Source organism: Schistocerca gregaria, chromosome 5 (assembly GCF_023897955.1).
Source record: "Schistocerca gregaria isolate iqSchGreg1 chromosome 5, iqSchGreg1.2, whole genome shotgun sequence".
NCBI classification, from domain to species: Eukaryota; Metazoa; Arthropoda; class Insecta; order Orthoptera; family Acrididae; genus Schistocerca; species Schistocerca gregaria.
The window spans coordinates 170,918,506-170,945,101 of NC_064924.1; the positions used below are offsets into that span (position 1 = coordinate 170,918,506).

The window sequence follows — 26,596 nt, forward strand, 5'->3', positions numbered from 1 at the left end:
TTTTAAGCCACCACATTACATTTGTCATTACTTAGATGATGTGCAGAGCATGTCATGAATATCAATATGCTACACAGGACTTGTAGAAGCAAACGAACGAATACTAAATGTACACAGAGCAGTACTGAAGAGAAGATCATTCTTCACACCTCATTAAAAGAAAATTCTCTTTTAATTTTAATCTTGTTTCCTGGTTACAAATATCTTAAACGAACTTCAGTGTGAAGGTGTGACTGCCAGGCATAGGAGAAAGGAAGTATAGTGTAACATATTCCTAATTTCTGTTAGAGCTGAGGGTGTTTAATACTAGATCAGTTAAGTGTAGATTTTAAGAATATAGTGGCCGTCCTACATACTCTATTATTCTGCTGTAACTAGGCTAATTAGACGAAGCGACATTATTATCCTTAAAATGTAAGGTCAGTTTATTTAGACAGCGGTAGTGGACTGCAACGTAGGTTTTCTTTGTGCTACGAAGCAATGCTCTCTTCTTTGTCACGACGACGTACCAATGAAGGCGATTTCCTGGAAGTTTAGTGTTTACCGTCCAACGGTCTGGCAATAATTAGAGAAGTGACACTAACCCAGCTCGGATGGAATAGAGGCGAAGTAACTGCTTTTTTTCTCATAGAATCATCTCTTTAATTCACTTGAAATAATTTAGGGTACCGACAAAAAACATTCTGAGTGGCTGGAAGATGATATCCCAGGTCCTCCCTAATACGATCTCAGTGTCATAGCCACGCAGCATCTCAAAAAAATGGTTCAAGTGGCTCTGAGCACTATGGGACTCAACATCTGAGGTCATCAGTCACCTAGAACTTAGAACTACTTAAACCTAACTAACCTAAGAACATCACACACATCCATGCACGAGGCAGGATTCGAACCTGCGACCGTAGTGATTTGCGCAGTTTTAGACTGAAGCGCCTAGAACCGCTTGGCCACACCGGCCGGCTCAGCACATCACTTCGTGTGTAATAGAGGAATGGGAAAAGGGGGAACTGTACATTTATGGGTGAAAAATGTATTGTTAGACCTAGCGGTGATGATAGGTTTCCCGAATTTTGCAGAATAAATGTGCAAGTGACGGATGAGTACTTTTGTAGCGTCTCTTTCCTCATTTATGATTTCACAGCTCCAAGATGGACCCGTTTTCTTAGGTCTTTTCAACTCATAATTCCCTGTATTCTCCAAACACATCACAAGTTGGCGTTCAGATTAATCAGTATAAGAAATCGCGTTCGTTAACGATCGCCGCCCCTAACCACATGGTCCTAGCACGCGCTGTAGTGCACCGTCGATCCTGCACTTAAAGCGGCAACCATCAACGTTCACATTATATTGTACAAGCAAATCCGACAATGCTTTGTAATTGCTAAATATGTATGAGGAATGGATATATGTCCTAATCTGGGGTATCCCTAGCAATTGCGTCAGGACGCAAATTTCGGCTCCTCGATGAGACTTTGCCCAATTTCATCGTATGGTACTAGAAATTATAATGAACCTTTTTGAATAAGAATGAAAAATACTCCTTTTTTTGCTTCTGATTATTATTTTTTAATTTTTTTTCTTCATGGCACAATTACAAAACTTCAGAATATAGGTACAACATTATTCGATTTTTGGGTATTGTGTGGTAAGAGTACGAACTGGTTTTCCGAATTATCAGTTTCTGCAAGGGCATCATACAAATGCCTGCACGAAAAACTCTCTGATCGTAAAACAGTTCCAACATGTTTAGAGTGGTGGCTCATGCAAAATTTAACCAATGTGCCACACATGTGTTGGCCTATAGTCTTTTGACATACAAGGTTAGTAGTTCTAACTAAATTGAATATATTAATTAAAAGTGTCTAAACTGAACTATTTAAATATATTTAAATTTTACAATTTATCACTTAACATTGTGAGGAACAAAATGAAATTTAAGAAAATTTACTACGTTCAGCATCAATATTATCACCTGACAAAGGAAATCTAATTATTCTATTCAGCACTGAATGAAAAACTGCATGTGTATATATAGTTGAATTGGAAAACTTTTATATATAGTTATATCTGTACAGGTTTTCTAAAAAAACATTAAAATGGTGTCTACCTTCGTTTTTAGGGACCTTTAGATCAAGAAAGTTAATACAATCATTATCCACAACTTCAACAGTGAAATTAATGCAAGAGTGATAGCTGTTAAACAGGTGGTGTACAGTTTGTATGCCATTTGAGCTTCACAAACATAGTGTATGTCAGTAAGCTTGGTTGGTATCATTTATGTATACCACTCTCCTTTTTTTTGAGATATTGTACTATACTTGTTACAGAATTGCTTTGTACTCATTTAATCTTCTCTGGTATCATGTCTGTATCATGTATGTAAGCTACCCTTCTTGTATTTCTTGATATTTTATTGTTATTTTTGACACCATAACATATGGTTCATATATTACATTACCCATTCATGTCCCTCCTTTAAAATATGAGATGTCGTATTACGGCTTTGGTGTGGCTGTATGGTTTATTGGAACTGAAGTATCTCAGTCTCTGCTGTGGATAGTTATGTAAGCACGTCAAAAATGTGTAATGGCTGAAAACTGTTTTTGTATTTTTGATTTTATATTTCAAAGTTATCCATTCACTGGTCACACCCTTCATCGCACAAAATAAAAGTTTAATTGCCTAAACCTGATGACTCTGAACCTTTCTTGGTTTGGAATAACTTTTACAAGCTTATAAGTTATTTATCTGATGTACCATATTAATTTCACACATTTGGGTGTAGTGTATTGAGCACTATGAGGAAAAGTACTCCAAGTAACTCCTGTTTGACTATAAGTTAGATGTGTGATATTTTAACCACGCAAAGGGACATGAAATAATGTTTTCTGACAATTCTTCTGCATACCATCACTCAAGTATTCTTTATTAAGTTACTGAGTGGTAACAATGTGTACTTTGCACTGTTTAACCCTGGTTTTCCTGTTTCCAGTTTGATTTAACTTCTCAGTGAGATACTGGGAATCAGAATTACTTTTCCGGTGTCTCTGACTGTTGGGACATGTGATACATTGATTTTTGCATTGTACCTAGGATTTGGCTCTCTTTTAATTTTGGTTCAAAGATTTTTGGCATACTTAAGTTTATTGACATTATTATCATATAGCCCCTCACCCTCCCCATGAGCCATGGACCTTGCCGTTGGTGGGGAGGCTTGTGTGTCTCAGTGATACAGATAGCCATACCATAGGTGTAACCACAATGGAAGGGTATCTATTGAGAGGCCAGACAAAGGTATGGTTCCTGAAGAGGGGCAGCGGGCTTTTTAATAGTTGCAGGGGCACCAGTCAGGATGATTGACTAATCTGGCCTCGCTGTGCTGGTACTAGGAACGGCTGAAAGCAAGAGGAAACTACAGCTGTCGTTTTTCCAGAGGACTTGCAGCTTTACTGTATGATTAAATGATGACGGCGTCCTCTTGGGTAAAATATTCCGGAGGAAAAATAGTCCCCCATTCAGATCTCCTGGCGGGGACTACTCAAGAGGACGTCGTATGAGGACAAAGGAAACTGGCATTCTACGGATCGGAGCGTGGAATGTCAGATCCCTTAATCGAGTAGGTAGGTTAGAAAATTTAGAAAGGGAAGTGAATAGGTTAAATTTAGATATAGTGGGAATTAGTAAATGCAGTGGCAGGAGGAACAAGACTACAGGGTTATAAATACAAAATCAAAACAGAGGTAATGCAGGAGTGGGTTTAATAGTAAATAAAAAATAGGAATGCGGGTAAGCTACTACAAACAACAGAGTGAACGCATTATTGTGGCCAAGATAGATACGAAGCCCATGCCTGCCACAGTAGTACAAGTTTATATGCCAACTAGCTCTGAAGATGACGAAGAGATTGATGAAATGTATGATGAGATAAAAGAAATTTTACAGATGGTAAAGGGAGACGAAAATTTAATACTCATGGGTGACTGAAATTCGATAGTAGGAAAGGGAAGAGGAGGAAACGTAGTAGGTGAATATGGAATGGGGGTAACGAATGAAAGAGGAAACCACCTGGTAGAATTTTGCACAGAGCATCACTTAATCATAGCTAACACTTGGTTCAAGAATCATGAAAGAAGGTTGTATACATGGAAGAAGCCTTGGAGATACTGGAAGGTGTCAGATAGATTATGTAATAGTAAGACAGAGATTTAGGAACCAGGTTTTAAACTGTAATACATTTCCAGGGCAGATGTGGACTCTGACCACAATCCATTGGTTATGAACTGTAGATTAAAACTGAACAAACTGCAAAAAGATTGGAATTTAAGGAGATGGGACCAGGATAAGCTGACAGAGCCAGAGGTTTTAGAGAGTTTCAGGGTGAGCATTAGGGAACCATTGATAAGAATGGGGGAACGAAATACAATAGAAGAAGAATGGGTGGCTTTGAGATATAAATTATTGAAGGCAGCAGAGGATCAAGTAGGGAAAAAGAAAAGGGCTTATAGAAATTCTTGGGTAACAAAAGAGATATTGAATGTAATTGATAAAATGAGAAAACACAAAAAAGCAGTAAATGAAGCAATCAAAACGGAATACAAACGTCTCAAAAATGAGTTCGACAGGAAGTGCAAAATGGCTAAGCAGGAATGGCTAGAGGACAAATGTCAGGATGTAGAGGCAAATATCACTAGCGGTAAGATAGATACTGCCTATAGGAAACTTAAAGAGACCTTTGGAGAAAGAAGAACCACTTGCATGAATATCAAGAGCTCAGATGGAAACCCAGTCCTATGCAAAGAAGGGAAAGAAGAAAGGTGAAAAGAGTATATAGAGGGTCTATAAAAGGGCGATGTTCTTGAGGACAGTATTATGAAATGGAAGAGGATGTGGATGAAGATGACGATATGATACTGCGTGAGGAGTTTGACAGAGCACCGAAAAACCTAGGTCAAAACATGGCCCTGAGAGTAGACAACATTCTATTAGAACTACTGATAGCCTTGGGAGAGCCAGCCCTGACAAAACTCTATCATCTGCTTAGCAATGTGTATGAGACAAGCAAAATACCCTCAGACTTCAAGAAGAATATAAAAATTCTAATCCCAAAGAAAGCAGATGTTAACAGATGAGGAAATTACCGAACTATCAGTTTAATAAGCCATGGTTGCAAAATACTAAAACGAATTCTTTATAGACGAATGGAAAAACTGGTAGAAGCCAACCTCAAGGAAGATCAGTTTGGATTCCGTAGAAATGCTGGAACATGTGAGGCAATACTGACCATAAGACTTACCTTAGAAAATAGATTAAGGAAAGGCAAATCTACGCTTCTAGCATTTGTAGGCTTAGAGACAGCTTTTGAAGCTCGGAAGGTGGTAAGGGTAAAATACAGGGAGCCAAAGGCTATTTACAATTTGTACAGAAACCAGATGGCAGTTATAAGAGTCGAGGGGCATGGAAGGGAAGCAGTGGTTGGGAAGGGAGTGAAACAGAGTTGTAGCCTCTCCTCGATGTTATTCAGTCTGTATATTGAGCAATCAGTAAAGGAAACAAAAGAAAAATCCGGAGTAGGAATTAAAGGCCATGGAGAAGAAATAAAAAACTTCAGGTTCGCCGATGACATTGTAATTCTGTCAGAGACAGAAAATGACTTGGAAGAGCAGTTGAACGGAATGGACAGTGTCTTGAGAGGAGTATATAAGACGAACATCAACAAAAGCAAAACAAGGATAATGTAATGTAGTAGAATTAAATCGGGTGTTGCTGATGGAATTAGATTAGGAAATGAGACACTGAAAGTAGTAAAAGAGTTTTGCTATTTGGGGACGAAAATAACTGATGATGGTCGAAGTAGAGAAGATATAAAATGTAGCAATGGCAAGGAAAGCGTTTCTGAAGAAGAGAAATTTGTTAACATCGAGTATAGATTGAAGTGTCAGGAAGTCGTTACTGAAAGTATTTGTAAGGAGTGTGGGCATGTATAGAAGTGAAACGTGGGCGATAAATAGATTAGACAAAAGAGAATAGAAGCTTTCGAAATGTGGTGCTACAGAAGAATGCTGAAGATTAGATGGGTAGATCACATAACTAATCAGGAGGTATTGAATAGAATTGGGGAGAAGAGAGGTTTGTGGCACAACTTGACTAGAAGAAGGGATCGGTTCGTAGGACATGTTCTGACACATGGAGGGATCACCAATTTAGTACTGGAGTTCAGCGCGGATTGTAAAAATCGTAGTGGGAGACGAAGAGATGAATACACTAAGCCGATTCAGAAGGATGTAGGTTGCAGTAGGTACAGGGGGATGAAGGAGCTAGCATAGAATAGAGTAGCATGGAAAGATGCAAAAAAGTAAAAAAGTATATATTTTTGATAGCTAATGCTTATGGTTTTTGTACATTTTTTTTACTTATTACAGTACTGTAGTTGTTGTAATCATGGTTGCTTTGCTCTTAAAATTATCTTTCTATGTCATGATATATATCGGCTGTACATCTTCTTGGGTGTTGTCTTCAAGGCTGCAAGGGTTTTGGTTTGTCGTGAAATGCCCTGCTTACATATGGCCAGTTTCCTGTTGTGGGTACATGGAGTAGGTTTTTTATGTGTAAAAAGTATTGTTCTTCTATGGTATCACTAATGATATTGGCAGTTAATACAGCTGTATGTTACGGCATGATTGACATGTCACCTGCAGTAATCAATTTTTCGTGAGTTACGTTTATGCATTTCGTGATTTATAACTTTTTGCTCGTGATGTTTTACTGTCAGTTCCGTTTTCTAACATTGAATCTTGTGACACATGAAGGCCAGTGACCGACTGTGGTAGCAATTAATAAACAGTTCTAATGCAAGCAAGTGTCACGAATATTTACTGCTGATAGTTACCTGAAAAGAACTTCAATAGTGTAACATTGCGAGGAATAAAATACAATTTAAAGAAAAAATTATTAACAGCACCAAATGAACTCGAATTGCACTAGACCACTTGGCCACATCACTGTTGTGACGCCGGCCACTGTGGCCGTGCGGTTGTAGGCGCTGCAGTCTGGAACCGCGTGACCGCTACGGTCGCAGGTTCGAATCCTGCCTCAGGCATGGATGTGTTTGATGTCCTTAGGTTAGTTAGGTTTAAGTAGTTCTAAGTTCTAGGGGAGTGATGACCACAGATGTTAAGTCCCATAGTGCTCAGAGCCATTTGAACCATTTGAACTGTTGGGACAACGACAGTGCTCGTACTCTACACTTGCACAATACGCTATTAGCAATATCCAAGAAAAATACTGATTTGCCGTTGTGAGAAGGGATGACGTCATATCGGGCATGTACAGGGCTATTACAAATGATTGAAGCGATTTCATAAATTCACTGTAGCTCCATTCATTGACATATGGTCACGATACACTACAGATACGTAGAAAAACTCATAAAGTTTTGTTCGGCTGAAGCCGCACTTCAGGTTTCTGCCGCCAGAGCGCTCGAGAGCGCAGTGAGACAAAATGGCGACAGGAGCCGAGAAAGCGTATGTCGTGCCTGAAATGCACTCACATCAGTCAGTCATAACAGCGCAACGACACTTCAGAACGAAGCTCAACAACGATCCACCAACTGCTAACTCCATTCGGCGATGGTATGCGCAGTTTAAAGTTTCTGGATGCCTCTGTAAGGGGAAATCAACGGGTCGGCGTGCAGTGAGCGAAGAAACGGTTGAACGCGTGCGGGCAAGTTTCACGCGAAGTCCGCGGAAGTCGACGAATAAAGCAAGCAGGGAGCTAAACGTGCCACAGCCGACGGTTTGGAAAATATTACGGAAAAGGCTAAAGCAGATGCCTTACCGTTTACAATTGCTACAACCCCTGGCACCCGATGACAAAGTCAAACGCTTTGAATTTTCGGCGCGGTTGCAACAGCTCATGGAAGAGGATGCGTTCAGTGCGAAACTTGTTTTCAGTGATGAAGCAACATTTTTTCTTAATGGTGAAGTGAACAGACACAATGTGCGCATCTGTACGGTAGAGAATCCTCACGTATTCGTGCAGCAAATTCGCAGTTCACCAAAAGTTAACGTGTTTTGTACAATCTCACGGTTTAAAGTTTACGGCCCCTTTTTCTTCTGCGAAAAAAACGTTACACTACAGGTGTAAATGGAAAATTGCCTCATGCCACAACTGGAGACCGACAGCGCTGACTTCCTCTTTCAACAGGATGGTGCTCCATCGCACTTCCATCATGATGTTCGGCATTTCTTAAACAGGAGATTGGAAAACCGATGGATCGCTCGTGGTGGAGATCACGATCAGCAATTCATGTCACGGCCTCCACGCTCTCCCGACTTAACCCCATGCGATTTCTTTCTGTGGGGTTATGTGAAAGATTCAGTGTTTAAACCTCCTCTACCAAAAAACGTACCAGAACTGCGAGCTCGCATCAACGACGCTTTCGAACTCATTGATGGGTACATGCTGCGCCGAGTGTGAGAGGAACTTGATTATCGGCTTGATGTCTGCCGAATCACTAAAGGGGCACATATCGAACATTTGTGAATGCCTAAAAAACCTTTTTGAGTTTTTATATGTGTGTGCAAAGCATTGTGAAATATCTCAAATAATAAAGTTATTGTAGAGCTGTGAAATCGCTTCAATCATTTGTAATAACCCTGTATAATCGAAAACAGACTGCTGCAGCAGTCCAAGAATGGGTATGTAGTGGCAAGGCTGACCATCATTTCAGCACTGATCACTGGTTTCTGGTTATCATGGTCTGTGTGCTAAAGCACCTGTTCTCTACATCTACATCTACAGACGTATTCCGCAATCCACCATAAGGTGCGTGGCGGAGGGTACCTCGTACTAGCATCTTATCTCCCTGTTCCACCCCCAAACAGAAGGAGGGAAAAATGACTGCCTATATGCCTCTGTACGAGCCCTCATCTCTCTTATCTTTGGGTTCTTTCCGCGAAATGTAAATTGGCGGCAGTAAAATTGTACTGCAGTCAGCCTCAAATGCTGTTCTCTAAATTTCCTCAATAGCGAATCACGAAAAGTACGCCTCCTTTCCTCGAGAGACTCTCATCCAAGTTCCTGAAGCACTTCCATAACACTCGCGTGATGATCAAACCTACCAGTAACAAATCTAGCAGCCCGTCTCTGAATTGCTTCTATTTCCTCCCTCAAATCGATCTGATAGGGATCCCAAACGCTCGAGCAGTACACTACTAATCGGGTATTCAAACATTATTGGATTCTTTTTCCTATTCATCTCCATTAATTTACACTTATCTACATTTAGAGTTAGCTCCATTCTTTACTCCAATCACAAATCCTGTCCAAGTCATCTTGTATCCTCCTACAGTCACTCAACATCGACACCATATCGTACACCACAGCAAACAGCCGAACATTGCTATCCACCCTACCCAGAAGATCATTTATGTAGATAGAAAACAACAGCGGACCTACCACACTTTCCTGGGGCACTCCAGATGATACCCTCACCTCCGATGAACACTCACCATCGAGGACAACGTGCTGGGTTCTACTACTTAAGAAGTCTTCGAGCCACTCAAATATTTGGGAACCAATCCCATATGCTGGGAGTCTGCAGTGGGGCACCGAGTCAAACGATTTCTTGAAGTCAAGAAATATGGCATCCGTCTGCTGCCCTTCATCTCGTCCATTCTATTTCCGTACCAACACGCATTCGTAGAGAAAGTGTGTAAATTTAATACAGTTGCTTGCTTGCAAATGGCGTAACTTTAGTTTGATGTTTACAGTATGCTGTACCACATTAGCACATGATAACTAGCTGAACTGCGTGCTCGAATGTCTGATCTTTAGTCTTGTTTATTGTTGTTTCAAATGAAATGTTGATTGAGAACTTAAGGTAAAAATGAATGGATAAATCAGTCAGAGTCATTGGTCTAGAGATGTGAGAGAAGCGTCCCCATCTGCTGGACCTGTGAGGATACTTTGCCCGGGCCAGTGAAACGTGTCACTTGACAGCTTGCGTGTAGTTGGCTATACTGCGATTGCGAGATTGCGATAGCTGCCACCGCACACGCCCATAACTCCGAAGTACGTTTTGTAAATGTAAGCTACAATCAACGTTTATACGTTAAGTACAACAAAGTACGTTTTTCTAACAATGGAGGGAACGATGACGGACCCTTAAGCGCTTGAGAGTATATGAAACCGGGAAGTAACAACACCCGAAGTTAATGAAATTACCTATGAAAAGTCGTTCCAAACTGATACTGTAATAGGTGCATGTGAAACGTCGTATAATAATGTAAAGCTAAGCGAACCAAAGAAGACGATATTCACACTCATAGAAAGAAAGCAAAACACGCATAGCCTACTCGACTGCAGAGAGAAAGAATTAATTCTGTATACATTTACACTAGACAGTTTACGATGTCAGTGGCGCAATTCCATCCAGTTCTCCTTCGCTATCATCGGAATCGGCGATGAAACCGTTATCATCATCATCACCATAATCATCATCATTAAGAGAAATCATTAATTGTTCGTTTTCATTTATAATCCTGTCTATTGCCTGTGCTTCTCTTATGAGTTTAGTAACATGGTCTACTTCCTTCCTCCATGAGGTAGCATCTACAGTAGTAAGACCTTTCCATTCCTATTATACTAAAAGTCTTGTTCTTAATTCTAATGTACGCCTTGACTTCACTCCAAACCAATACAATTGGATTAAAATGGTAGTGACATGGCGATAGTCTAGTCACCAAGAGACGCTGTTCCTTTTCAATTTCAACTACAACCTATTTAGGCGCCGCAGAATTATTTTGTTTTACGAGCGAATATAACAACAGCTTTGTCATGCTCATGTCCGCAGCAATGTCTCTCGCCTGCAACCACTGCACCACAGTTTCTTTATGGTCACTAGTGGTGCAAGTTTTATCTAAAATCACATAATGGAACGGTGTATTGTCCATCACAAACACTGTCGGAACACTTTTTCGACCGAGAAAAACCGATGACAATCATGAGGATGCGCTCCGCCCACGGATTTCTATAGTGGTTTAAACATTTGTTGCGGCTTTTGTTCGGTGCTGTTATTGATTCAGAAGACGCAGCGCCTTACGTTTCTCACTTGTCTGTCAGTAATACTGCCCACATTACACGCTTGAGGAGCGACCTTCAACTGACACGTTTCAGTGGCCCACGAATAGCTATAATGACATCATTTCGGATAGTAATTTACAAACGATTCTAACGATTCAGATTTCACAGCAGATTAATCATAATTCAGGTTTCTTAATAAATAGGTTTTCTGTTCAAACCGACTGCGAGGAAGAATACGCAACAGCACCTTGTTGTCTATAGAATTTTTGCTTAAAATTATGAATGTGGAGGAACAATATATATGGGAGAAACATTCTGTATAATGGCTTAAATGTTCTGCAATCATTGTTAATAACTACTGCGAGAAAGGAAAAGAAACTGCGTATTTTCACAACACAGTGCATAACAGCATAGTATTTTTTTGCTCGCAATTGATTTCTTGTACGTCGTTGTTTTAAAAAGTACATAGTCTACCTCGGTCCGAATGTTTATTAGATTATCGTGTAAAAATATAAAGGAAAGGGGTCAAAAAGTTTTCGAGATTTTTGCTTTTAATGTTTCCCATTTTACATTAACATAGATATCATCCTATCAGCTGTCGTCCCCTTGTCGCAATACCGATGACTCGTTTTCTTAACGTCTACCTATAATTCCCCACATATTTATCGTGAGACAACTTACCGAAGAGAACGGCGTTTCTTATGAACAGTACACCATTTTGTAATATTATCTAGTGACTCACTGAGCTACAATAAGTATATTAACTCTAAACAGAGACATAATTTTGCGCTCCTAAATATAACGCCAGTTTTAACGAGTAACGTTGCTAACTACAACAGCCTACATCTGTGAACAACTTACCTGAGGGTCTTGGCTGCCGCTGGAAAAATCTGTACATGAGATCGGAAATCCTTGATTTGACTTCTCTCGAACATCTGACGCCCCCATTGGCGGAACTCTGTGTCCGGGTTCCGTTGAGCGTTACAGTCGACTCCGAAAAAGACGGAAGCGATGTTGGTGATGAACCTGGCGGCTATCTCCCGCACCTCCAGGATCTGGCCCTTCTTCGCTGGCTCCTCCAAACACCTTCACCAATTCGCGTCCGCAGTCCTGCATTGTCTGAAAGGGACAACAGTCGTTCGTAGAGGTTGAGAAATTTCAAGCGCCATCATACTAAAACTGTCAAAAGGTCACAGGCCAGGATGCCACATGATATGTGGCTTCACATAATCATGTTTCTATTTCACCCAGTAAATGGATAACCCTTTCTTCTACTCTATCAATACAATCCTCTACAGTTTCAACTCGTTTTTTCTTGCCCGTCATGCCAAAATTCTGTGTCACTAAGATATTGGCGTAATAACGGAACCTGTTCCAGTTGCAGCCCAGTTTCTACAAACCGTACATCCTGTCCACCCAACATTTGTTTAGCCTCCTTATTCCCTAGTCTGGGCTTTTGTGTCTTGCCTCGAGCAATAAATAATATTTATCTTGCCACCGTACTCGTTCTAGAGATTACTCACTGGACTGGTTCAGTTGAGCACCATTAGGTGTGGCAAGATCTGAACTAACGTCGTTTTTCTCTTTGAAGTATTAAGCTTTGTCGTGGGGGTCTACATTTAGTGACACCGCCATGTTGTCATTCACACAGTCCTCGGACCTCTATTCCATGACTTCTGCACTCTTTCACATACCAAAAGCACCAGCTCACTCGCTCAGATTTGCACCCTATACAATACAATTACCTTGCTGCTCTGCTGCAGGACTTTCTACTCTACTATGTGATCGACTTCCAAGCTTCCTCACCGATTTCTTCTTCCTGATTCTCTCTCCATCCTGGTTTGACTGTCTGTTCGCATTCATTTATTAACCTGAGTAAGATTTTCGTTGAAACTATTCATAATTCGATGCGACAATTCGGGGAGAATAATTTGTGTACGTGTTTCGACACGCCTATCCACTGTTTATACGCTCTGCAGCTACACCAAGGCGCATATTATGAAGAGAAACTTGGAGGAATGCTCTGTCCACTGATTTTTCTGCATGCCTCGTGGTTTCCGCGCGGTCACCTTGTGAGTCCCTGGAGGTACTTACGAATAACCCTTACTTAATGTCTCACACGATGTGACACTGTAGAAGTTCAAGTATATTCTTAATCACAGTTTAGCAACCGGAATTAAACAACACTTAGAGAGTTTCCTGAAATTAAAACATCGTCCCACCTTCTCTGCGGGATTTGAAAATCTAATGTGGTGAAACGTAGCAGAATGATAGTATAGTCCAATCTCACGTTCTTTGTTGGTTTACAAAGTTAAATAAATACTGGCCAGGGCTTTAGCAAATTCAGTTTCATACGCTGTGAGACATTTCATCAATGTTAGCCGCTAACGACGGTGTGTCGTCCCGGCCTCATAGTTGTTAGCTACAAAACCGCGTTGGGAGTATAAGAGGAAGAAAAGAAGGCAATTATGTTTACTGCAGTGTCAGAAGTGCTTAATTTAAGATAAAATTGGACTATTAGGGACACTGAAGAGCGTCTATCGTAAATTTAGTTGTTATTTTTAAAACATACCTGACTCATCATTTTGAGCTTTCCCGTCGTAAATGACGGTGTCAACTTAGTACGCAGTTTGTTCCATTTAGGACCGTTCGCGCTAACTAAATTATGGTTCAGTGGATCTGTCTCATCGAAGTTGATATTTCTTTGAGAGAATGCTTCAAATTCCTTGACCAGTACTGTCCGAATGCAGTCCGGGTTGATCAGCAACAGACTTGGATTGCTGAATAGGTATATTCCCACGTAGCTCTGATCTGAAATGCGTAAGCCGTTAACAGTAGACGAAAAAATATTTAGTATCAGTAGGTAAATTAAATTATGGTTCCAGTGAAAAGGTATATGATATGAAGAGTATGCAGATGAAGGAAGTATTACTCCAAAATACCTCTGAAACGAAGATAGAGCTCTTGTAACAAGAAATCTAATCGATTAATTCCAAAAAAAAGCTCTCGCTATGTTGCCAAATGATATTAAGGTAACTGGCTGGAGAACGCCCTTCTTGGTCCAATAGCTGTAGCAATGAGAATACCAAGCATAGAGCGTCGCCACCGCCACCACGGCTACGGCCAGGAATTCACTCAGCCACGATTCCAGAAACAGGCCCATGGCGAAACTGCTTTTACCTCGCGGTTTTCAGAAACCTTCAAACAATCTGTAAAAGAAGGAACAAAAGCGACAATGTAATACACTGAATTGCATCTGATTGTTTACAAAGATGGGGCTAATACACTGAGGTGACAAACTCAGGGAATAGCGATATGCGGGATAGCGTTAGTATCGCGTACACGACGATAAGTAGTTTAGACAAGAAGAGAATAGAAGCTTTCCAAATGTGGTGCTACAGAAGAATGCTGAAGATTAGATGGGTAGATCACATAACTAATGAGGAAGTATTGAATAGGATTGGGGAGAAGAGAAGTTTGTAGCACAACTTGACAAGAAGAAGGGGTGGGTTGGTAGGACATGTTCTGAGGCATCAAGGGATCACCAATTTAGTATTGGAGGGCAGCGTGGAAGGTAAAAACCGTAGGGGGGAGACCAAGAGATGACTACACTAAGCAGATTCAGAAGGATGTAGGTTGCAGTAGGTACTGGGAGATGAAGAAGCTTGCGCAGAATAGAGTAGCATGGAAAGCTGCATCAAACCAGTCTCACGACTGAAGACCTCAACAACAACAACAACAACAACAAGGTGGTTCATATGAAATGGTTTCCGGCGTGATTATGGCCGCACGACGGGAATTAACAGACCTTACACGCGGAATGGTGGTTGAGGCTAGACGCATGAGACACTCCATTTCGGGAATCGTTAAGGAATTCAGTCTTCAGAGATCCACATTATCACGTGGAGAATACCACATCTCGGGCATTACCTCTCACTATGGACAGCGCAGTGACGTCAGCATTCACATAACGACCGAAAGCAGCGGCATTTGCGTGCAGTTGTATGTGCTAACGGGAAAGGAACACTACGTGAAATAACTGCAGAAATCAATGCTGTTGCAGATAGAGCTCACAGCGGAATGGTTCCGCTGGTATGCACTGCCCGCTTATACAGGCTGGTCCATTGATAGCGACCGGGCCAAATTTCTCACGAAATAAGCATCAAACGAAAAAACCACAAAGAGCGAAACTCGTCTAGCTTGAATGGGGAAACCAGATGTCGCTATGGTTGACACACTAGATGGCACTGCCACAGGTCAAACGGATATCAACTGCGTTTTTTTTTTTTTAAATAGGAACCCCCATTTTTATTACATATTCGTGTAGTACGTAAAGAAATATGAATGTTTTAGTTGAACCACTTTTTCGGTTTGTGATAGATGGCACTGTAATAGTCTCAAACGTGTAACTACGTCGTATCACGTAACATTCCGCCAATGCGGACGGTATTTGCTTCGTGATACATTACCCGGGTTAAAATGGACCGTTTACCATATGCGGCAAAGGTCGACATCGTGTTGATGTATGGCTATTGTGTATGCTATGTATGCTCCTCGGTATCCTGGACGACATCATCCAAGTGTGCAGACCGTTCGCCGGATAGTTACGTTATTTAAGAACACAGGAAGTGTTCAGCCACATGTGAAACGTCAACCACGACCTGCAGCAAATGATGATGCCCAAGTAGGTGTTTTAGCTGCTCTCGCGGCTAATCCGCACATCAGTAGCAGACAAATTGCGCGCGAATCGTGAATCTCAAAAACGTCGGTGTTGAGAATGCTACATCAACATCGATTGCATCCGTACCATATTTCTATAACCAGGAATTGGATGACGACGACTTTGAAACTCGTGTACTGTTCTGCCACTGGGCACAAGAGAAATTACTGGACGATGACAGATATTTTGCATCCGTTCTATTTAGCGACGAAGCGTCATTTACCAACAGCGGCAACGTAAACTGTCATAATATGCACTATTGGGCAACGGAAAATCCACGATGGCTGCGAGAAGTGGAACATCAGCGACCTTGGCGGGTTAATGTATGGTGCGGCATTATGGGAGGAAGGATAATTGGCCCCCATTTTATCGATGGCAATCTAAATGGTGCATTGTATGCTGATTTCCTACGTAATGTTCTAACGATATTACTACAAGATGTTTCACTGCATCACAGAATGGCGAAGTAGTTCCAACATGATGGATGTCCGGCTCATAGCTCGCGTGCGGTTGAAGCAGTATTGAATAGCATATTTCATGACAGGTGGATTGGCCCACACGTTCACCGGATCTGACGTCCCCGGATTTCTTTCTGTGGGGAAAGTTGAAGGATATTTGCTATCGTGGTCCACCGACAACGCCTGACAATATGCGTCAGCGCATTGTCAATGCATGTGCGAACATTACGGAAGGCGAACTACTTGCTGTTGAGAGGAATGTCGTTACACAAATTAGCCAAATGAAGTGAGGTTGACGAACATCATTCTGAGCATTTATTACATTAATGTGGTATTTACAGGCAATTACGCTGTAACAGCATGCGTTCTCAGAAATGATAAGTTCACAAAGATACATGTATCACATTGGAACAACCGAAATAAAATGTTCAAACATACCTACGTTCTGTATTTTAATTTAAAAATCTACCGGTTACCAAGTTTTCGTCTAAAATTGTGAGCCATATGTTTGTGATTATTACATCGTCATCTACCACAAAGCGAAAAAAGTGGTCCAACTAAAACGTTCATATTTCTTTACGTACTACACGAATATGTAATAAAAATGGTGGTTCCTATTTCATAAATCGCAGTTGATATCTGTTTGGACTATGGCAGTCTAGATGAAATTAGTTTTTCAGGTTTTACTTCTAATGACACCTCTCTTTGCCATAGCTTGTAGAATGCAGCCGCGCGGGGGTAACCGAGCGGTCTCAGGCCCTGCAGTCATGGACTAGGCGGCTGGTCACGGCGGAGGTTCCAGTCCTCGCTCGGGGATGTGTGTATGTGTGTTTGTCCTTAGGATAATTTAGGTTAAGTAGTGTGTAAGGTTAGGGACTGATGACCTTAGCAGTTAAGTTCCATAATATTTCACACACATTTGAACTCTTTTTTTTCTTTGTAGAAGGCTAACAAGGACTATACAGTAATCGGATATTTGTAATATTTTATATTTAACTCAAATATCAGTTAACAATTGCTGTTCGATGCAATCATAAAAAAGTACCCAGAAAATCGATATTAAAGTTTCAAAGCGCCTTTAAAAGCGCTAAATGAGGACAATTTTCTTCGACTGGCAACGTGGTCCTGTGTTGGAATGCTTGCCTGCCATATTGGGTTTCTAGGTCGATTCCCGGCCGAGGCAAATTTTTAAATTGAGGTCCATGTTCTACGAACATTAACATGAAGCATAAATACATAAAGATGAAAACAAAAAGCCGGCCGGTGTGACCGTGCGGTTCTAGTCGCTTCAGTCTGGATCCGCGCGACCGCTATGGTCGCAGGTTCGAATCCTGCCTCGGGCATGGATGTGTATGATTTCCTTAGGTTAGTTAGGTTTAAGTAGCTCTAAGTTCTAGGGGACTCATATCCTCAGATGTTAAGTCCCATAGTGCTCAAGGCCATTGTGAAATAACAATAAAAACAAGGAACAAAAAATCAGTAGCGCTGGAGACTTGTAATCACTGGTTCGGGTCTCGCTTCAGTCAGTATTTTCTTCTTTATTTGCCGTTCTCTGCGAATAATTGCTCCATCTATGTATAAAGAAAATGAATTGCCGCATATATGAAAGGTCATCACTTGACAACGCCTCGACCGGTTTTTTTTTTGTGTTCGTAACGGTCAGGACAAGGTTTTTACGAAAGAAAATTTTTGGAAAGCCACCAGGAAAATTGGAAATTTTGAGGGTACTTTTGTATGAAATCTCAGTGAAAGAAATGTGACGGTCTTTTTGATTGTCGTGCTGTCAGATATTTTCATAACAAAAAAAAAGTGATGTTCAGTTTGACGATTCTGGTGCCGCATGTTTTCATGACTACAACAAATTCCGCATTGAACACTGATATTTTGCGAAAAGCAATACAGCTGAAACGGATATTTCACTGTGTTATCGATGGTTATCATATCTTTGGTGTGTTGCAAAGATTGAATTGATGTCAGTTCGTGATAATTTACTGAGTTGCAGACATTCAATTGATTTCAGTTTGTGGTTTATATCTTCCGAAAGAGTACCACCAGTGAGGCATCGAAGTATCGGTCGTCGCACGCGTAACGTAGGGAAACTGCATGACCCGCGAATCAACGAGACTGACAAACAGCACAGACAGCGTTTGGAGACGAATCGACTAAGAATTTCTCAAACGCGATCCATCATGACTCCGGATCAACAGATCAGTCGTTTCAGACTCGCTCAGCTGAAAGTTACGCACAAAGTAATTTGAAATGTGGACTAAACGGATGCCGGCAGCTCGTGGTCTAGCGGTCGCGTTCTCGCTCCCTGAGCACGGGGTCCCGGGTTCGATTCCCGGCGGTGTCAGCGATTTTCACCTACCTCGAGATGACTGGGTGTTTGTTTTGTCCTCATCATTTCATCTTCATTCGTGAAAGTGGCGAGATTGGACTCAGCAAAGGTTGGGAATTTGTACAGGTGCCGATAACCACGCAGTTGAGCGACCCACAAACCAAACATCATCATCGACAAAACAGACGGCCAAATGTGATAATTCACAGATTAAAAACGTGCGAGATACTGTCGCTAAAGCTACTATTCTCACAGAGCCAGCGTCTTGGAAGATCTCTCTCATACACCATCTGCTAACGATTCCAAGCGATTTGCCCATTCATTTAACTTCTGTTCCCAACGTAGGTTCTGTTTCTAAAAACGCTAAATAAGGTCAGAGAAAGGGGGGGGGGGAGGGGAGGATGAGATGGGCAGAGAAGAGGGGAAGAAATGGATATAAAGACAGGGAAGGAGGATATGAACTGAGAGACTAGAGAGGAAGAGATGGACAGAGAGAGAGAAAGAGAGAGAGAGAGAGAGAGAGAGAGAGAGAGAGAGAGAGAGAGAGAAGCGGCGTACAGGGAGCGGGGAAGGTGATGGGCAGAGCCAGGGAGCAGGAGGAGCAGATGGACAGGGGTAGGTGGAAGAAGTAGAGCGACAGAGAGAGGAGAATACCACACATATTTAGCAGTTGTAAAGTTCTGCGGCGTTCCCTATTTTAAGTATAAATTCATCAAAGGTATGCTAATTGAAACATGTATAATTGTCATTATTACGAAGATTCATGTCTTCTTATTTCTAATCATATATCGCACACCAAGTTTTCATTGCAAATATAAATTCTTAATTACCATCTTTTATAAAAGATTGTTAACAAAGGTCGTTTAAATTTTTAAAATACTACAAATTTATGTTTTACGCTTTCCGTTAATGCTCATGGAACATGCACCTTTGTTTAGAAATTTAACAGGGTAGCGAATCGAACCTGTCCCGTCAACGTGGTATGTAAGCATTCTACCAGGGAGGCAGGTTGGGTTGGGTTGTTTGGGGGAAGAGACCAAACAGCGAGGTCATCGGTCTCATCGGAGTAGGGAAGGACGGGGAAGGAGGTCGGCCGTGCCCTTTCAAAGGAACCATCGCGGCATTTGCCTGGAGCGAATTAGGGAAATCACGGAAAACCTAAATCAGGGAGACAGGCAGCTCAAGGACAAAATGACGATTCCTTAGGGTATTAAAGCCACTCGGAAAGTTTCAAAGTCGATTTTCTGCATTATTATTGAGAGTTTCTTCGAATAGCTTGGGTTCATAGGTATTTGAGTCCTGAACTTTATACAAAAGTACCCATTGATTGTGAAAGGGGTAAATATCTGACAGAAATCTTTAATGCAGCACCGAATGCAGTGTATCTTCAAGCAATATTCCTGTCTAACACGAGCGAGGTGGCGCAGTGGCTAGCACACTGGACTCGCATTAGGGAGGACGACGGTTCAATCCCGCGTTCGGACATTCTGATTTAGGTTTTCCGTAATTTCCCTAAATCGCTCCAGGCAAATGTCGGAATGTTTCCTTTGATAGGGCACGGCCGACTTCCTTCCCCATCCTTCCCTAATCCGATGAGACTGATGACCTCGCTGGCTGGTCTCCTCCCCCAGACAACCGAACCTGTCTAACACTGTTAATTCCCTCCGCGTGGCATACGCGACTGAGTTATTTCAACCCTCATCGTGATCGTATAACAGTGCAGAGCGTGGGTTGTGTTATTTATTGTTTCATGAATCCAAATTCGCTATTACATTCCAGAGACAATTCAGGACTATGTATCGCAAGCCACCACCTCAAACACAAACTGTTATAAATTCGTAGAATCGTTTCATCCAGACTGGCTATGTGTCACATGGGTCACCGGGTTAGGATCGGCCAACAGTCGTTCATTCTCAGTCCCGGAAAATAACGAGATGTTCCAGCTTAGATTTGGATACGCCTAGTGTCACAGTGTGGAAGGTATTACAAAAACGCCTGTCACGGATTCTCTACAACTTGGAACTTTTGCAAGTTTTAAGAGAAAGTGCCAAAGACAAACGAGCTGAGTTTTGTATAGAAGTATGCAACTCCTGAAATTTTGCCGCCGTATTTCTTCTTCTAATAGTTTTCTGGTGTGTAGCCGGTTCCCGTCGACATTGTGCCACCATATTTCGGACCAGAGACCTCCGGCCACCACGAGGTGAGCAGATCAAGGTAGCTAGACGTATAAGGTAGGCCATTCCGGCGGTGTCCGCGAACAATTTACCCACAGTACCCTTCGCACTGTGACGTCACCGCGCAGAGAGCATTGAGTATGGCAGCGGTGTGTTTATTAGCGGCGTGTGTTGCGAGCAGACTGAATTATGAATAGAAATACGAGCAACTGTGCAGTTGCAAACTGTAAAAATTATGGCACTAAGACTAGCGGTACAGTGTATCATTATTTTCCCAAGAATTCCCTAGAAAGGGAATAGATATCTCGGTGCAAGCGAGCTGACGAAATTAATGTTATTAATGCCTGTATCTGCTCCATTCATTTTCTTCTTGAGGATTACGAGTGGCATTTAAAGAACGAACTCCTGGGGTTGCTGCAAAAGAAGAAACTTAAGGCAGATGCAGTTCCATCTCAACATTTACCCAACTGGCACGGCTAAGTTCAGCTGAACCTGACAATGAGGTAAGCAAGCTGCTGCGTTATACTGATAAATTAGATTAAGGTACTAAGTCGTTAAGTTTTATCTTCTCAAATGAGCTATTTTTTAGTGAGAAAGTATTACTTTAGTACTAATCATTGATCATAAACGAAACAATTAATAGTTTTTTGTTCCTGTAGGATGTTCGTGACCGAGCTCTACGTTATCAGAAGAGACACAATCAATACCTTCACTGCGCGATAACAACGCTGAAGTCACTGATGACAGTGCCACTAAAGCAGAGTTATTAAATACGGTTTTCCGAAACTCCTTCACCAAAGAACGCGAAGTAAATATTCCTGAACTCCAATCAAGAACAACTGCCAAGATGAGAAACATAGGAGTAGATTTCCCCGGTGTAACAAAGCAGCTTAAATCACTTAATGAAGGCAAGGACTCTGGTCCAGATTGTATACCAGTCAGGTTCCTCTCAGAGTATGCTGATAAAATAGCTCCATATTTAGCAATTATATGCAACCACTCGCTCACAGAAAGATACGTACCTAAAGACTGGAAAATTGCTCAAGTCACACCAATACCCAAAAAGGGAAGTACGAGTAATCTGCTGAATTACTGGCCTGTATCACCAACGTCGATTTGCAGTAGGGGTTTAGAACATATACTGCATTCGAACATTATGAAGTACCTCGAAGAAAACGATTTATTGACATATAGCCAGTACGAATTCAGAAAATATCGTTCTTGTGAAACACAACTAGCTCTTTATACTCATGAAGTAATAAGTGCTATCGACAGGGGATGTCAGATTGATTCCATATTTTTAGATTTCCAGAAGTCTTTCGACACCATTCCTCACAAGCGTCTTCTAATCAAAGTGCGTGCCTACGGAGTATCGCCTCAGTTGTGGTACTGGATTCGTGATTTCCTGTCAGGAAGGTCACAGTTCGTAGTAATAGACGGAAAGTCATAGAGTAAAACAGAAGTAATATCCGGCGTTCCCAAGGAAGTGTTATAGGCCCTCTATTGTTCCTGGTCTATATTAACGACATAGGAGACAATGTGAGTAGCCGTCTTAGATTGTTTGCAGATGATGCTCTTATTTACCGTCTTGTAAAGTTATCAGATGATCAAAACGACTTGCAAAATTATTGAGATAAGATATCTGTATGGTGCGAAAAGTGACAATTGACCCTGAATAAGGAAAAGTGTGAAGTTATTCACAGAGTACTAAAAGAAATCAACTAAATTTCGATTACGCGATCGGTCACACAAATCTGAGGGGTGTAAATTACTAAATACTTAAGAATTACAATTACAAATAACCTAAATTGGAACGATGACATAGATAATATTGTGGGTAAAGCAAACCAAACACTGCGAGTCACTGGCAGAACACTTAGAAGGTGCAACAGGTTTACAAAAGAGACTGCTTACACTACGCTTGTCCGCCCTACTCTGGAGTACTGCTATGCGGTGTGGGATCCGCATCTGGTGGGAGTGATGGATGACATCGAAAAAGTACAAAGAAGGGCAGCTCGTTTTGTATTATCCCGACATAAGGGAGATAGTGTCACAGACATGATACGTGAATTGGATTGGCAATCATTAAAACAAAGGCGTATTTCGTTGCGACGGGAACTTCTCATGAAATTTCTATCACCAGTTTTCTCCTCCGATTGCGAAAACATTCTGTTGGCACTTACCTACATAGGGAGAAATGATCATCACGATAAAATATGAGAAATCAGGGCTCGCACTGAAAAATTTAAGTGCTGGTTTTTCCCGCGTGCCGTTCGAGAGTGGAAAGGTAGAGAGACAGCATGAAGGTGGTTCATTGAACCTCTGCCAGGCACTTTACTGTGAATAGCAGATTAATCACGTAGATGTAGATGTAGAGAGATGTGCGCAAGAGAGCAATTGATACCTTACAGTCTGTGTCCCCAAGGAAAAGGAAACTGGACCAAGACACAAATACAATGCCCGTTTGTGAACTCTCTGATTTGAAAGTGAACGACGAAGAAATAAGAAGACTGATTTCAGAAACAGAAGTTCCTTAAAAGAAAAATGCTGTGCTTGAAAGTAGCCTTAAAAAGTGTGAAGCAGCCCTGAAGAAAGCCAATACTGTTAGACGCATGCCGGCCGCGGTGGTCTCGCGGTTCTAGGCGCGCAGTCCCGAACCGCGCGACTGCTACAGTCGCAGGTTCGAATCCTGCCTCGGGCATGGATGTGTGTGATGTCCTTAGGTTAGTTAGGTTTAAGTAGTTCTACGTTCTAGGGGAATGATGACCACAGCTGTTAAGTCCCATAGTGCTCAGAGCCATTTTGTTAGACGCGTCTTATTAAAGAAGACAAAATTAAGTGCTACAGTGAAAGAAAGTGTCGTAAAGAAACAATTACAAAATACCTTATCTAAGAGTTTCACTCCAGGAGAACTTCACTGTTTGTTGCAAAGCAACAGAAGTGTTAAATGGAGTGCTCAGGAAATTGCCAATGCCCTAACTCTAAAAGCTCTTTCTCGAAAAGATTATACATATTTGAGTAAGCGAAATATTCCTTTGCCATAATGAGATTTTCACTCTGCAGCGGAGTGTGCGCTGATTTGAAACTTCCTGGCAGATTAAAACTGTGTGCCAGACCGAGACTCGAACTCGGGATCTTTGCCTTTTGCGGGAAGTGCTCTACCAACTTTTTTTCTTTTTAATCTCATTTTGTTCGTTTTCGTTCGTTGCATCTGCTCGGGGCGGACGTCGTAAGACATCCGTTTTAAGTTCGTTGTTGATCCATTAACTCATTTTTTTTGTTAGAGAGGGCAGCTAACCTTCTGACCGAACACGCTGAGCTACCGTGCCGACAACCAACTTTTTTTAATTATTTTAATTTTGCATTTTGTTCGTTATTGATCGTTGTGTTTGGTCGTTGCGGACGTCGCAAGACATCCTGTTCAAGTTCGGTAGTTGTTCCTTCCACTCATTTTTTTATTACAGAGGCCAACCATCTGAGCTACCGAAGCACGACTCACGTCCACTCTCACAGCTTTAGTTCTGCCAGTACCTTGTCTCCTACCTTCTAAACTTTACAGAAGCTCTCCTGCGAACATTGCAGAACTAGCACTCCTGAAAGAAAGGATACTGCGGAGACATGGCTTAGCCACAGCCTGGGGGATGTTTCCAGAATGTTTTAATCTGTCAGGAAGTTTCAGATCAGCGCACACTCCGCTGCAGAGTGAAAATCCCATTCTGGAAACATCCCCCAGGCTGTGGTTAATCCATGTCTCCGCTATATCCTTTCTTTCATGAGTGCTAGTTCTGCAAGGTCCGTAGGAGAGCTTCTGTAAAGTTTGGAAGGTAGGAGATGAGACACTGGCAGAACTAAAGCTGTGAGGAGGGGACGTGAGTTGTGGTCGGGTAGCTCAGTTGGTAGAGCACTTGCCGGCGAAAGGCAAGGTCCCGAATTCGAGTCTCGGTCCGGCACACATTTTTAATCTGCCAGGAAGTTTCATTCCTTTGCCATGTCAAGCAAAACTTCAAAAATGGACTACGAATTTTAAGTGTAGTCTAGGTATTTCAGAAGAAGTTTTCGCAATTTTGAAAGCAAAGAGTCGTACATTTACTCCCCTATAGAAGACAACTGTGTTGTGTTTCGATGAAATGAACATTGATGGTAGAATCTGCTATAATGCTTCGGAAGACAGGATTTTAGGACCTCACGCAAATGGTCTAGTTGCAATGATTCGTGGTTTGTGTTCATCTTGGAAGCAGCCGATTTATCACAATTCTGAAGTGCCAATGAACTGTGGCCTGCTACTAGATATAATACTAAACATTGAAAATTCGGGACTACGTGTTGTGGCTGTAACGTGTGATATGAGTGCAAAAAACTCTAAAGTGTGGAACAAACTTTGTGTCAATATCTCAAAAACCTTTTTCAATAATCCTGCGCACAATGAAAGGAAAATCTGGGTTTTTTACGACGTGCCACATTTATTGAAGCTCCTTAGGACCCCTTTTTAGATGAAGGGTTGTCTCTTCCTGATGGAGCTTTGATAACCAAGAATATAATTGAGAATTTGTTAGACAGCCAGAAAGGCGATCTGAATGTAGTACATCACATTTCAGAAGCGCACATCAGTGTTACAGGACGTGCTCGACAAAATGTTCGGATGGCAGCCCGCTTATTTTCACGTCGCACGGCTAAAGCTCTCTTGTATGTTTTGGGAAAAGAACAGAAATGCATATTTTTATTGTTTAGTAAACGATGTTTTAGACGTTTTAAATTCTAGAACTCCCATTTATTGTGTCACGCCTTTACGTTGCGGATTTGGTCTGAATTTTAAATGTAAGGGAACACTTTAAAAAGATTTCGCGATGTTTGCCATGACATGCGCTGTGGAAACAGGAAGGGTTGCCTTTTCATAAGGGGTTTGTAGTCTCAATCACATCCCTTCTACGATTACTCGAAGAGGTAAAGAAAGATAACGTGAAGTTTATCTTAACATCATTTCTAAATCAGGACTGCTTGGAAAATTATTTTTCTAGAATTCGACGACTTGGTGCGTTCTACAATAATCCCACCCCTGTAGAGGTCAAACACATAATTCCGCTTCTTCTGTTAACTGGAAATGCAGACGACATACCTTTATCAGACCGTGCAGCAGTTGCTGATGAAAGAGTCACTGCTCTTTCTGCAGATACTGGGTCTGAAACACACGATGACGACATTTTGAATATCATCTATTGAGATAACAGACGAACGACAATCCAAACGAGCAGATAGTTGTGACGCATTAGGTATTGTAGAAGTGGAAGAAGAATTCCTGAGAATTGTCCACGAACTAGACCAAAATAGTGCTGATATAGAAGATGCCACTCCTGACTCTGTTCAATAATTGGTTGGCTATCTCGCATTTAAAAGTCGGTCTATCGATAAAACCTTGGGATCACGCTGTAAGGTGTCAGGCAAATCCAACACCTTACATGAAAACCCTGACATGATAAGCAAATCCAGTAGTATGGGTCATAGCTCCGAATAAATCGTGACATTAAATTAACCAAAGTAATACGAGTAACGAGTGAGCAAATGGAATACCACAGACTAACACAAGAATGCCTAAATGCATGTCGTACCTTCCCACCGTCAGGCAGACGCAGTTCCGAGGGGAGAAACGAGGACAGAAGCCGAGAGCCGAACCGTGTTAAGCTAGAAGGCCCTACGATAAGGAATGGACGGCCGAGCCTACCTGTACAACTACCACCCGCACGTTTTAGCGTGAGACTTTTTCGCGTCTCAGGTATGTCAAGGACCACCCCCAGCCCATGTTAAAAGCTAGAGCCCTCCAGAAAAGCAGTAT

At 41.7% G+C, this 26,596-nt stretch overlaps 1 protein-coding gene across 1 annotated transcript in view; it reads right to left on the reverse strand.

Annotated features, from left to right (window-relative positions):
* LOC126273270 (cytochrome P450 6k1-like) overlaps positions 1–25,967 on the reverse strand; it is a 58,913-nt gene extending 32,946 nt beyond the window's left edge. Inside the window, exons 1-3 of the mRNA XM_049976814.1 lie at positions 25,883–25,967; positions 13,652–13,890; positions 11,941–12,155 (exon numbers count right to left, since the gene is read on the reverse strand). Coding sequence (XP_049832771.1) covers positions 11,941–12,155; positions 13,652–13,890; positions 25,883–25,967 — 539 coding nt within the window. The remainder of the gene's footprint in view (positions 1–11,940; positions 12,156–13,651; positions 13,891–25,882) is intronic.
* Between the last annotated feature and the right edge of the window lie 629 nt (positions 25,968–26,596).